The 13356-nt window shown below is 49.3% G+C and overlaps 1 protein-coding gene across 1 annotated transcript; it reads right to left on the minus strand.

Moving 5' to 3' along the window:
• Window positions 1-923: 923 nt before the first annotated feature.
• LOC109735563 (probable polyamine transporter At3g13620) lies at window positions 924-5802 on the minus strand. Its single transcript, XM_020294778.3, has 2 exons — window positions 4754-5802; window positions 924-1753 (listed from the first exon to the last, which is right to left on the minus strand). The coding sequence occupies exons 1-2, from the start codon at window positions 5670-5672 to the stop codon at window positions 1149-1151; spliced, it is 1524 nt and encodes a 507-aa protein (XP_020150367.1). The 5' UTR covers window positions 5673-5802; the 3' UTR covers window positions 924-1148.
• Window positions 5803-13356: the final 7554 nt, after the last annotated feature.

Genomic DNA, 13356 nt, shown 5'->3' on the forward strand with positions numbered 1-13356 from the left:
AGGAGTATTCTCAGTTAAATCTATGTATGTTGATTTGATAAATACTGGTCCAATACCAAAGTCGCTTCAAATTTAAAAAATTAAGTTGCTTTTAAAAATAAAGGTCTGTAGGTGGTTTATACATAAGGAAATGATTTTGACTAAGGACAATTTGGCAAAACATAGTTGGGAGGGTAGTAAACCATGTTGTTTCTGTGATCAGGATGAATCAATCCAACGTATTTTCCTCAAATGCCCACTAGCCAAGTTATTGTGGCGTACAATACATGTGTCATTTAATGTCGGTCCTCCTAATAGTATTGCCAATTTATTTGAGACATAATTAAATGGGGCAGAGCCTAAGAAAATGGCGCATATTCAAGTCAAAGTGTGTGCATTATTTTGGACTATTTGGAACTGTCAAATGACGTTTATTTTCAATAGATAAAAAACACGAATTTTTTGCAGCTCATCTTCCGAGCGACTAGCTGGATCCGTACGTGGTTGTTACCCAGCCATGCAGAAGTCAGGGAACATATGGCCTATGGGTGCAACTGTTGGGAGAGTGTAGTAGGAGATACTTACAACTGGTTTGGATGTCGATCCAACAATAGAATAGGTGTCTAGCCATCATATCCTAATTTCGCTGGTTGTGGCAATTTATTCATCTCTTGCGGCTTTGCTTGCAAACTTGTATCGAACTACATACTTTGTTACTATTTTGTTTAATAGTATGACTGTGTGCATCAACTGATGCAGAGGCAAGAGGTAATCCTTCTTTTCAAAAAAATATAAAAAAAGTACTCTCGCCCGTTATAAGAGCTTGGTTTTGTGGCATGTAATGTTGCACTAATACGAAAATGATTCTAAACTTCAAGAATAAACAAGAAAACTCTTTACTCGCCTACAATCAGTATATTAGCATAAAGGAGCTGTAGCTTAACTACTCCAAGAACTGAACAGAACTTAAGCTTGTGCGTTTGATGACATACATATTTTGAATTTGGAACTGTTGCAATGTCATTTATCCTCCCTGGAAGGCTAAGATATACATGCAACTTGATAGTATTACAGACTTGGAATTGTTAGCTCCAAATTCAGCTCATCCAATAAAAAGTACTCACCAAAGCTTCAACTCAGTTGTGGAAAAACATGAGGCATGACCACTTTTAAGCTAACCGATAATTTCTCACCCCCGGAACCAGATGATAGTCATCTCCAGGATCCTGTTGAGGGTCAGCAGAAACTGTGTTGTTGAACCTGAGCACCTTATTGGCCTTGCACACCCTCATGACGCCATGCCATCCGACGCCGAGCATAGTCAGCCCCCCGGCGAGGGCGAATACTTTCCACCCAGCCACCACACACACATAGGCCAGGAACGCAGATGGCACCGCACACATTGCCACAAGCGCAGGCAATGGCAGCGGCACGCGGTAAGGGCGCTTCATCGCTGGGTGCTTGGCGCGGAGCCAGAGGAAGGATGCGAACTCGAGTAACGTGCCGAGGCTGTACAAGAAGTTAGCGGTGGCGACAACGTCGTCGAAGCAGAGGAAGGAGACAACGATCGTGACAATGGTTGACACGGCGATAGCCACCCACGGGGTGCCGGTTCGGGCGGCGCGACGGGAGAAGACGGCTGGGAGCAGGCCCAAGTCCGCCATGCCAAGGAGCTGGAATGCGCCGCTGCTCATCTGGGCTTCGAACATGCCGATGGAGGAGATCACTGCGCCGGCCCCTGTCCAGTATTTGAGCCATGGGCCCCCGATGATGCCTGCGTAGACACAACATAATTATATAACTTTTTCTCTGGAAAAACTAAACAAGATTAAAGACGTCCCCGCATCTATTCCATTCACATTCATTTTTGATGGCTTGGCTGCAGTTTTCCGTATGTGCACTTGAAGCAACTGACAGTGGGTCCGCCCTCTCCGCTCACAACACACACCCTCCCAAACTTGCGATTTACCGTGGTCATCACTTGCGCTTTATCGTGGCCATCATTCTCTTCTTCTCTTTTTTTTTTTGCGGGAATTCTTTTCTTCTCTTTGTTGTCGTTTTCCTCGGAACCTTCATTGTTGTTTTTCACCTCACTTGACTTTAGTAGTACCATACTTGGCCATAATTTTAAGCTAGCCTATGGTTTGTTGTTTCACGCCTCAATATCCAAGTCACACCCTCGTCGGTCACCTTTGTTGTCTTAGGGCATCTACAACGGGACCCTTAAACCGCCTCCGGATCGTAGGAGCCATCCAACGTGGGTCTGTATCGATCTGCATGGTGGTCCGGACATGTTTTCTCCCGCAAACCGGAGACAACCATGGGGGCTTTGCGGGCGTCCGGACCGCTCCCAAGACCGTGTCTAACTGCCCTGGCCCACCCAAACCCCTCCCTTACCCGCAAGTGCTTCTCACCCAAAACGGTTAGCGCCGCCCCAGATCGTCAGTGGCCGCATTCATGCCCGGCCAGAGCGGGCGCGCCCGCTCACACTGTTACCGGCATTGAAGTGGCACGCCGACCGACAGAGCGCCGACCGCGCTGCTTCTCGGTGCACCGATCGCGTTCAAACGACACGACGGCCGTCCGGCCGCCCGTCTGCCGCCCACATTAATGACACTCGATTGCCGAGGCCGCTACTCCGGCGCCACCCGACCGTCCCTCTGCCATCAACCATTGCTATATAAACTACTGCCCTGCCATAGCCGCAATCATCCGCCTTCGATCCCTCTCCGCATCACTCCCACCATGGATTCCTCCCGCGTCAAAGCTCTCTGAGACGGGCTGGCGCCGGACTAGAAGAAGGAAATGGCCGCCATTGCTACTGGCTGGCGGGCAGCCGGAGGACGCTGATGTCCCAATGAAGGACGCGAACGACGATGAGCCGGCGCCACCCTCCTTGTCCGCGCCAGTCTCCTCCTTCGCGCCACCCTTGCCGGTGCATTGCACCATGACCATCGGCGAGGCCCGTGCCCATTACATGGACACGCTGCGGGAGGAGCAATTCCGGGAGGCGCAGGCCGACGCCGCCTACAACCACCAACTCCTCCAGGAGCACCTGCGGCGGAGGAGCAGCTCGCTGCCAGCAGGGCCATCGTTCCGCTCGGCCCGTGAGATCCGCCTCGCCCGCTGGCGGGTACAGCCAGCGGGTGGCAGAAGTGGCGGCCACCTAAAAGGAGTGTGATGAGGGATGGACGACAAGGTGTTCGCCGAGACCGACGATGATGACGATAGCGCCGACTCCGCCGAGGCCGCGCCTCGCCACCACGACCACGAAGCCAGCACGTCCGCGGGTGCCGCCGGCTGCGAGGAATAGTAGTGCACGGTAGGTTGCCGCCGCTTGGGTCCCAAGAAGGCCACCACTCCTTCCCTCCCGTCGACGCCAAGCTTAGTGGGCTGAGCATCGTCGGCCTATTAGTCGCTTGGCGACGACATGGAGGCAGACAACTTCAGTTCCGTCGTTCCGGAGGCTGAGGTTACGGAGACGGAGCTGTAGAAGGCGAAGCTTCATTTTTCGGGGCTCATGACCGGAGATGGGGAATTGGCGCCGGCGATCTTTTAGTTTAGGTATTATACCCCTAGAGTCGGATGAGCGCTGCTTTTAGTTGAACTATATCGGAAATATAATGAATTTCATCATGTTTATATGAAATCTAATAAAAATCCGCTGTGTTTGCATGAACTTCGTCCAGTTTGTATGAAAATCCGGCCAAGTTTGAACGAATTTTGTCCGGTTGTTCGGATAGTGGTTGAAATATATATGGATAGCGTTGGATGGCAGCTTCCCACATCCGTGTCCACGGACGGATACGAGAGAAAATTTACGGGTCACTGTTGAAGATGCCCTTACCTCTCCTTGTTGCCCACCGACCCATCCGATTTTGCACGCGTCCACAACTCCGTTGATTCTCCTTATCCTTATCTTTGACTTGTTATGCAACCGTAAGGTTGTCACCCTCTAGTGATGGCGTTCACCCTCACCCATCACCAAATCGGTCACCCTTCGAATCGGGTGAGTGCAGGGGTGGTTGTTGTCGTTCAGCTTTCTTGGAGCCAAACCAGAAGATGAAAACATAGGCGTTCTGGTGATGTATGATCTTATTAAATGAATGCATATGACATATCAAAGTTGTTGTGAGATGGGACATGGTAGGTGTGGTGTGACGTGTTGCAAAGCTCCAGCGATGAAGGGGCGATGACGGCGGCGCGCCTTCGGCTCGCTTCAATGCTTGTAGTCGTCGCTAGGTGGTTTACGGATCTGGATGTAATTTTTATTATTTCTGGTATTCGTTGTACTGATGATTGAATATGAATAGATTGGACATTTTCTCGCAAAAGAAAAAAAGACCCAACACGACATGTCCATAGATGTTTAGTTTTTCCAAGAGTATGTGTACACGATTTTCATTTACCAAGATTTTCAAGGAGTACGTGTACTCAAAATTGATGCAAAAATATATTGTGTATCGCAATAGAAAAGGATAAATTGGTGCAACTTAAGTAAGAAATAATTTTGTTTAGGTGCAGAAAGATTTGTTTTTCTCCAAGAGTACGTACGTGTACAAGATTTTCATTTAGCCATGTGTTTTCTAGCCATGCATGTGGTAATGAAATATCAAATGGGCCGGCTTGTGACACTTTTGTAGGATGCATCAATGGCGGCCATTTCCGTCCAAGAGTTGAATGTTCTGTTTGGGGTTGAGGGTGGATAAGGATTTGGATTAGGGGATGCAAATCTGTATATATAATTTCAGATGATGGAGGTAGTACTACGTACCTGCCGCGTCAGCCAAGTAGCCGTTGACCCAGGCATCCGGTGGCGCGTCGATGGCGCCGGTCGCGGCCATAAGCGGCAGCAGGTAACTGCCGGCGATGAGAACGACGGCGAGTGCCAGTGCCCGCGGGAACGTCTGCTCGGGCCGCTCCACCTCGCCGGCCATCGTGCTCGCGCAGTCCCAGTAGTTGAGGTTCCAGAAGAGCGTGTTGAAGAAGAGCCTCCAGTCCTTGTCCCCCTTCACCTGCGACGCCCACCGACTCGGCCTCACCTTGGGCACCGCCATGGCCGTCATGAGCACGAACGGGGCCAGCGACACCATCCCCAGCGCCACGGCGCCCCACCCGACAATGCTCACGCCGGCGTAGTTCACGAAGGAGAGCAACAACGTCATGCCGATCACCGCGCCCGTGCGCGCCCCGCCGGGCTGCGCGACCGCGGGGGCCACTCCGCTTCCGCCAAGGTAGTCGGCGATGAGGGCCGTGTAGGCGGCGATGTTGATGACGATGCTGAGGTACTTCCACATGCCGAGGAGGAAGCCCGCGAGCGGGCCGAAGGCGTGGTCGGCCCAGAGGACGAAGCCGCCGTTGCCCGGGAAGGCGGCGGCGAGCTCGGCGGTGATGAGCGACTCCGGGACGCCCCACGCGAAGGGGAAGACGAGGAAGCCGAGCAGGGTGAAGAGCGGCCCCGCTGCGAGGACGGCCTTCTCGGCGCCATAGGGGCCGCCCGCCACCTCGAAGTAGATGAGGAAGACGAGCGGAATCAGAGTGATCTTGCGCTTGTGGCCGTAGACGGACAACGTCGGGCCACCGCCTTGTTGCCTGGTGTACCCATGGTGCTCTTGCCGGACGATGTCGTGCAATTCTTGTTGCTCCTGCCTCTGTGATGGTTGTTCGGCCGCTAAGAGGAATCCTTGGCTCATGGCGAGCTTACTCGCTAGCTGCTTAGAGAGTACGTAGAGGAACAAGCTAGCTAGCGTACATTTTGGCAAAGTTGGTTCTAACTTTTAACGTCTAATATGGACGATTCTTGCCCATTTCCGGTATACTCACATTTGCCTGATTGATTTGTTCTTTTTGTTGGGTTGCTTTCGTGTAGCCTCCACCTATCATTTCGCCAACCACTCCTACCTGTTAAGCCCCACTGAATTAGTGTCTGCGATTGCAACAGGTCGATACACTGTCTCCCAATTAACAAAATACGTATCTGTTATGAGGGCATCTTTAAGGCGGACCTGCAAACCGTCCGGACCTGTCCAGACCGAGAAAACCATCCAACGCGAGTTTGTATCGGTCCGCGGGTGGTCCGGACGTAATTTCTCCCGCAAAGTTGAGACAAAGTGGGGGAAGATTTGCGGGAGTCCGGACACCCGGAACGTAGGACTCCAACACCCCTGGCTCACCCAATCCCCCCCTCCCGGTTTCATTTTCTTCAACTCCGCCCCTTCTCCGATTTGCTTTGCATCTGCACCCTCCACCTCCGCCGCCGCCGCTGTATGTCTCCGGCCGCCACAGAGGCATTGCTAGACGTCTGCAACCAACACCGACGCGCCCGCTCACCGTTTATGACGGAACTTTCCACCCTGGAGCCGTTTGTACCCAGGTACACTCTGTCCCCTGTCGACGACCTCCATGGCGGACACCACGCCCGACGGATGTTAGGTCATATGCCATTGAGCTTATTTTCAAATGCTATGTCATTTTTTAGAGTACGCAGGGTGGTCGGCTACTCGACCATGGAGGATAAGTTGTTTGTGTGATGTGTGGCTGGCCGTATCCACGGATTTCTTAGGCAGGAGCAGAGAGGGGCCCTTCTGGGAGCAAGTGCACGAAAAGTTTCACGCACAAAAGCACATTGCGCCCTACGACATGTACATCATTCAACCAGGCAACGTGAGGTTGTTGTCATACCGCTGGCACGTTATCCAGATCAGCGTCACCAAGTTTTGCAACGTGATTCGTCAGCTCGAGGCAAAGTGACCACTATACGTGGCAGAAAACGAAACCGTAAGTTTTTCTTTCTCTTGCTCAACTTGTTGATTGATTCATTCACTCAATGTTGGTCCACACATTATATGTAGCTCACATGTGTTGCCGTGGTGTACCGCAGGATAGAGGGACGGCCATTTACGTGCACATACTGTTGGATAAAGCTGAAGGGGGAGTATGTGTGGGACGACATGATCCGTTCACGAAAAACTTGAACATCCGGGATTTAGTAGAATTTGAGACCTTGTTGTACTAGACTTAATTTGCATAGTATATATGTGTGGATGATTTGTGCTATTTTTTATCCGAATTTTGATGAATATCGGCCGGTTTACATGAATATCGTCCGATTTGTTAGAATGCGGGTCGAAATGTATGCGGTTACCCGCATCTGTGTCCGGGGACTCCCCCCCCACCCCGCCTCCCCGGCCCGCGGACGAATGCGGGAGAATATTTGCGGATTGCCATTGGAGATGCCCTTAGCTCCATCCTTATCATTCCACAATAATCATTTTCTAAGTGCATTCAACTTTTTATCAGCACCCTACCCTTTGAAAATTAGACCATAGATAACATATAGAAAGGTATAGTATGGCTATGTGCATCATAATGATGCAGAGGCCGAAGGTAATCCTCCTTTTCAAAAAAATATATAGGACAATATAGTACTAAGACATGATTTAAGAAGAAATAACATATGGAAAGGTAAAGTTCTTTCACCACAAGTAAAAGATATGCATATACTGCTCAATGAAATCTAAGGCTCCCCGAAATAGCAAACTTCAAATTTAATGTAAATTAATTTACAATCCAGACATGCTTTCAAAGACAGATAATAAAAAAAGTTGAGAATTCTATCACTTTCTAAGTCTCAAATAGGAAGATTCTGTCATTATCACATTGCCATAGGAGGAGACCACCATCCATTAGATCAGTGATTAGAACTCAAATAAAACCACAATCATAAGCTCAGTACCCGTCTCTGTATCGTATTGTTCAACGACGTGAGGCGTTCGTTGCAACGGTACTTCAATCCAATCCCCTTAATATTCAGTTCAGAAGGACGCTAGTTGGAAATCGTTGGGAAGAATGGCTCCATCTAGTAAGTAGACTGATGGAGGTTCAGCTATCTCAACAGCCCGATAAATTACGTTGGAAGCTTACTAGGTCTGGAGAGTTTACAGTTAAATCAATGTATGTTGATGTTAACAATTCAAGCTCGATTCCTAGTTCTAAACATGTTTGGGCTGTCAAAGTTCCTTTGAAAATCAAAGTGTTTACGTGGTTTGTCCATAAACAAGTAATATTAACCAAGGACAATTTTGCAAAGGGTAATTGGACAGGACCTACTAGGTGTAGTTTCTGTGATCGGGATGAAATTATCAAACACCTTTTTCTTGATTGCCCGTTAGCAAGAGTTCTATGGCGGACAGTCCATATTGCATTTAATATTACTCCACCGAGTTCTGTCAACACGTTATTTGGAACGTGGCTTAACGGGATTGAGCCCAAAACAGCGAGACATATTCGTGTTGGAGTTTGTGCTTTATTGTGGGCAGTCTGGAACTGCAGAAATGATTTGGTTTTTAACAGAACAATAAATATTCATTTTTTGCAGGTTATTTTCTGAGCCACTGCGTTGATCCGTATGTGGTCGCTACTCACTCCGACGGAGGCCAGGGAGCGTTTGGTTACTGGATCTATCCGCTGGGAGATGGTAGCACGGGATATCTTCAACCGGTTTGGATAGCGGTCATGTAATAGGATAGGCAATTAGTTTACCTATCTCTCTTATGCCAGCCGGTTGTGGCTTTTTATGGCTAGTCTGTTTTTTGGCCCTTTTGGCTCTTTGTGAGCTCTCCTTTATTTTCGTTTTCAGACTTTAAGACCTTATTAAACCTATTTATTTATTTAATAAGTTGGCCGTATGCATCGTTCTGATGCAGAGGCCGGGAAGCCCCCCCTTTTCGAGAAAATAAGCTCTCTTTATGAGAACGCTTATATATGCATATCATGTACGGCTGTATTGAAAAGGATATGAAATAAAGATCACAATGTCGGCCTTTTTTTGTCCTAAAATATGGTCCTAATTGTCCATTTTCCATGACAGCTACACTACCCACCAATAATAAATCTCTTCCCTCCGTCTAACATATTTTATAGGAAAATCCTTTCACGCTTAGCACATCCAACAAGAATTTCCAATTGTTTTATAGCATGCTCTTTCAAATGTACTTTAAGTTCACCTGCAAAAAAAGAGTACTTTAAGTAAAATAGCAGATGCTTTTATGAATTTCATGTAGCGTTTCATGAAGTAAGTCGCACCATCCAGCCGTGCATGTGGACTGCAAGCCCGTAGCCCCAGGAAGAAGCAGAGGGTGGAAGTTACGCCGAGGAGGAATGCTCGGTTGGCAAAGAATGGTGCTTCCAAACAACAACAAGTACTCATTAGAAGACTTTGTTTGGCGCACGAAGGGGAGGTAATCTCGGAGGAAGCGCTGCGGATGTACGTGGACCTTTTCTCTCGTCCACTCTCTGATGCTCACATCGCTGCGATACTTGCTCTGTTCGGTTGGGAGTCGCCGACAGTGCCGCTGGCGAGTGCGGTGGTGCACTAGCAGCTTGGTTGGTGGTCTAGGTTGGTCGTGATCATGAATGCGCAGCCATTGAGGATGATCGTGTGGAATGTCCGTGGGCTAAATGCTCCGGCCCACCGGAACATTGTTTTCCAGGTTGTTACTTCGGCAAGCCCGGCTATTGTTTGTCTCCAGGAAACACAATTGCATGATGTATCTGTGACCGTTGTGCGTCAGTGCCTTGGCGCTAAATATGAGAACTTTTTCTACTTGCCGGCCTTGGGAACACGAGGTGGGATTTTGGTGGCTTGGGACGCCACGGTTACGCAACTCTCGAGTCCACACTACACGAATCATACGCTCACGGCACTGGTGATGTGTCCGTAAGATGAGCGGCCATGCTGGCTCACATGTGTGTATGGGCCGCAGGACGAGGCTGACAAGGTGGAGTTTTTGCAAGACCTAGTAGACATCCGTGATTTGCACGCAGGGCCCTGGTTGGTGGCGGGAGACTTCAATCTAATTGCCAGGGAGGAGGACAAAAGCAATGCCTTGATCAATCGCAGGATGATGGGCAGGTTCCGGGCGAAGTTGAAATTGCTCGAGCTAAAGGAGCTCTACCTAAATGGTAGACGATATACGTGGTCCAACGAGAGGCAGGTGGCCACCTTGGAGAAGATCGATCATGTGTTCGTGTCAAATGAGTGTGATGAGGCATATCCGACGTGCTTCCTCTCGGCTTTGGGCACTGTGGTCTCGGATCATTGCTCGTTAATGTTGGGCATGAATGTCTCCTTCTGTTCTAAGAAGAGGTTCAAGTTTGAGTCTTTCTGGACTCGTGCGGAAGGTTTCTTTGATGTGGTCAAGTTGGCTTGGACTACGACTCCGGCGGCCTGTAATGATTACCTTACATTGCAAAACAAGCTAAGGGCGACGGTGCGGAGTCTCCAAAAGTGGAGTGATCGCTGGGTTGGTAACGTGAAGCTTCAAATTGCCATTTCTTTGGAGGTTATTAAGCAGTTGGATATCGCTATGGAGGCAAGGCCGCTGTCGGATGCGGAGAGGGATTTGCGTAAGTGTTTAAAGAGGAAGCTCTTGGGCTTGAGCTCGTTGGAGAGAACAATCGCTAGGCAGCGATCGAGAATGCTGCAACTCTGTGAGGGTGACGGGAACACGAGGCTTTTTCACCATCAAGCAAGTCATAGGCAAAGGAAGAACGTCTTGAGGACGGTGAGGTATAATGATCAACTGTACTCCAGGCAGGATGAAGTGGCTTCGGCTGTGGATGCTTACTTTGGTGCGGCCTTTGGTGTTGCAAGCTCTAGAAGGTACGCGCTCAACTTGGAGGAGCTGGGCCTTCCGTGCCATAATATATCGCACCTCGACCGACCGTTTACCGAGGAGGAAGTAGAAGGGGTGATCAAGTCGATGCCCCGGGATAAAGCGCCGGGTCCGGATGGTTTTACGGGCAGGTTTTATGCAACTTGTTGGAACATAATCAAGGAGGATTTCATGAGAGCCATGGACTGTTTCTACAAAGGTGACATGAGGGGTTTGGCGGCCATCAATAAGTCCTTGGTCTCTCTTCTACCCAAGAAAGAAGGAGCCCTGGAGGTGAGTGATTTCAGACCCATAAATCTTGTGCATGGGGCGGTGAAGATCTTCGAGAAGGTGCTTGCATGTAGGCTGGTGGAGGATCTACCTAAACTGGTTGGCAATCACCAAAGTGCTTTCGTCAAGGGCAGATCTTTGCATGATAATTTCATGCTTGTGCAAAGCACGACAAGACGACTGCATGCTTTGAAGAATTCTGCGATTCTTCTTAAGCTGGACATTTCAAAAGCATTTGACTCGGTGCAATGGCCCTTCTTGGTTGAGGTGTTGCAACATATGGGCTTCGGGCCAAGGTGGAGATCATGGATTTGTGGGATCCTCTCAACTTCCACCACAAAAGTTATGGTTAACGGTGAACCGGGTGACACGATCTATAACTGCAAAGGGTTACGGCAAGGGGATCCTATCTCCCCAATGCTTTTCATCCTAACTATGGAGCCGATGCAGAAGATGATGCAGTTAGCCGTGACCCGAGGGGTGCTGGCACCTTTGCGCGTGTGGGCATTGAGAAGCGACTATCAATCTTTGCGGATGACGTTGTACTATTTGTCAAGCACAATAAGGTGGATCTTGCGGCTTGCAAGTGCATTTTGGTGCTCTTTGGAGAAGCGTCAGGCCTGAGGATCAACATGCAAAAACCTGTAGCTATTCCTATCAGATGCTCAGAGGATCAGACTATCATGGCTAGTGCCGAGCTCCAATGCCCCTTGGGATCCTTCCTGATCAAGTACTTGGGGCTGCCACTCTCGTTAAGGAAGCAATCAGCGACACAGTTGAAGTACTTGGTGGATCAAATGGCTAATAAGTTACCGAAATGGAAGGCAGCGCTTATGCCGAAGAGTGGCAGGTTAACGTTGGTCCAATCTATGCTTTGCGCCATGCCTATCCACGCAATGATGGCGTTGGATCTACCGATGAAAACCATTGCTGCTATGAACAAGATCTACAGAGGTTTCTTGTGGTGCAGACGCGCAGAGGCTAATGGAGGTAATTGTGCGGTTGCTTGGGATGCGGTGTGCACACCGAAGTGGGCAGGTGGTCTTGGTTGCCTAACCTACGCTGGATGAATGTAGCAATGCAAGCGAGATGTGGCTGTGGCTAGCAAGGACAGATGTGACGAGGCCATGGAATGAGTTCAAGATCAAAGTACCGGATGAGTCGAAGATGCTTTGTCAGGCGGCCATGAGGAGTGTGGCAAATTCTGGGCGCACGACACTTTTTTGGGAGGACCGATGGCTTGATGGCAGGAGAATTCAGGAGATTGCGCCACTCCTTTACAGTTTGGTTCCAACACGCATCAGAGCCTCCCGGTTAGTTGGGCCGGCGGTGGAAAATGGAAGCTGGGCATTGGATGTTGGTCCGGACATAGGACCTGGTGTGCTGCACGAGTTCCTCTTACTATGGCAAATGGTTTCAGCTTGGGAGCCCATGGTGGATGTGCCTGACAAGATATCATGGTCATGGGAGGCCACCGGACAGTTCTCGGTGAAATCTGCTTACGCGGCTGGTTTTTGGGGTAGAGAGGTCAGTGCGACGGCGGATCTGACTTGGAAGTCACGTGCACCCTCATGGTGCAGATTCTTCACTTGGTTGGCCCTCAGGGATCGGTGTTGGACGTCAGATCGACTTGCGAGGAGAGGGTTGCCGCACCAGGACGCGTGCCCGTTTTGTGACCAGGAGGAGGAAACAATTAACCACATTCTACTCACCTGCGTCTTTGCTAGGACTGCTTGGGCGAGGATCTGTGGGGCCTTGGGCAAGCCGGATTGGACCCCATCTCAACAAGACACACTGGCGGAATGGGCAGTTGGCAAGCGAGGATTAGATGGCATGAGCACGAAAGATCTTTCGTACCATTGTTGCGCTAGTATGGTGGAAGTTGTGGAAGCATAAAAATGCAATTATCTTCGATGGAGCGTGCCCTTCAATAGAGTTTCTACTAGGAAGACTGAGGCAAGAGGGCCAAGTGTGGGCATCTGCCGGGCTAATGAAAGGGAATGTAGCTCCCTTCTTTAGTAGGGTGGAGAGGTGGGAGGCTAGTGAGGAGTAATATGTACTAAGTACTAAGTACTGTGTAATTGTGGTGGAGACTTTCTTTGCCTTTCTTTTTTAATATATGATATGCACACTCGTGCATATTCGAGAAAAAAAATAAACCTACGCTTAATAGAGGATGTATGTGCAGGAGCCATAGCCTCATCTGCCACTACTATAGTTCTATTACTAGCACAATGCCCGTGCGTTGCTACGAAGCTATAAAATACGAGAAGTTATGTCACTGCTTAAGAGCATAGTTTTGAGTTGGAGTCATATTTTGCATTTGTTTTTTGTGCATTCGCCAAGTGTTGGTCTCACATGAAAGTTTTAGTGTATTTATTTATTTGTTTTAGGGCTCAAAGGTAGGTAAGCGTTCATTTTTTATTGATGG

Source organism: Aegilops tauschii, chromosome 4 (genome assembly GCF_002575655.3).
Source record: "Aegilops tauschii subsp. strangulata cultivar AL8/78 chromosome 4, Aet v6.0, whole genome shotgun sequence".
Lineage (NCBI taxonomy): Eukaryota > Viridiplantae > Streptophyta > Magnoliopsida > Poales > Poaceae > Aegilops > Aegilops tauschii.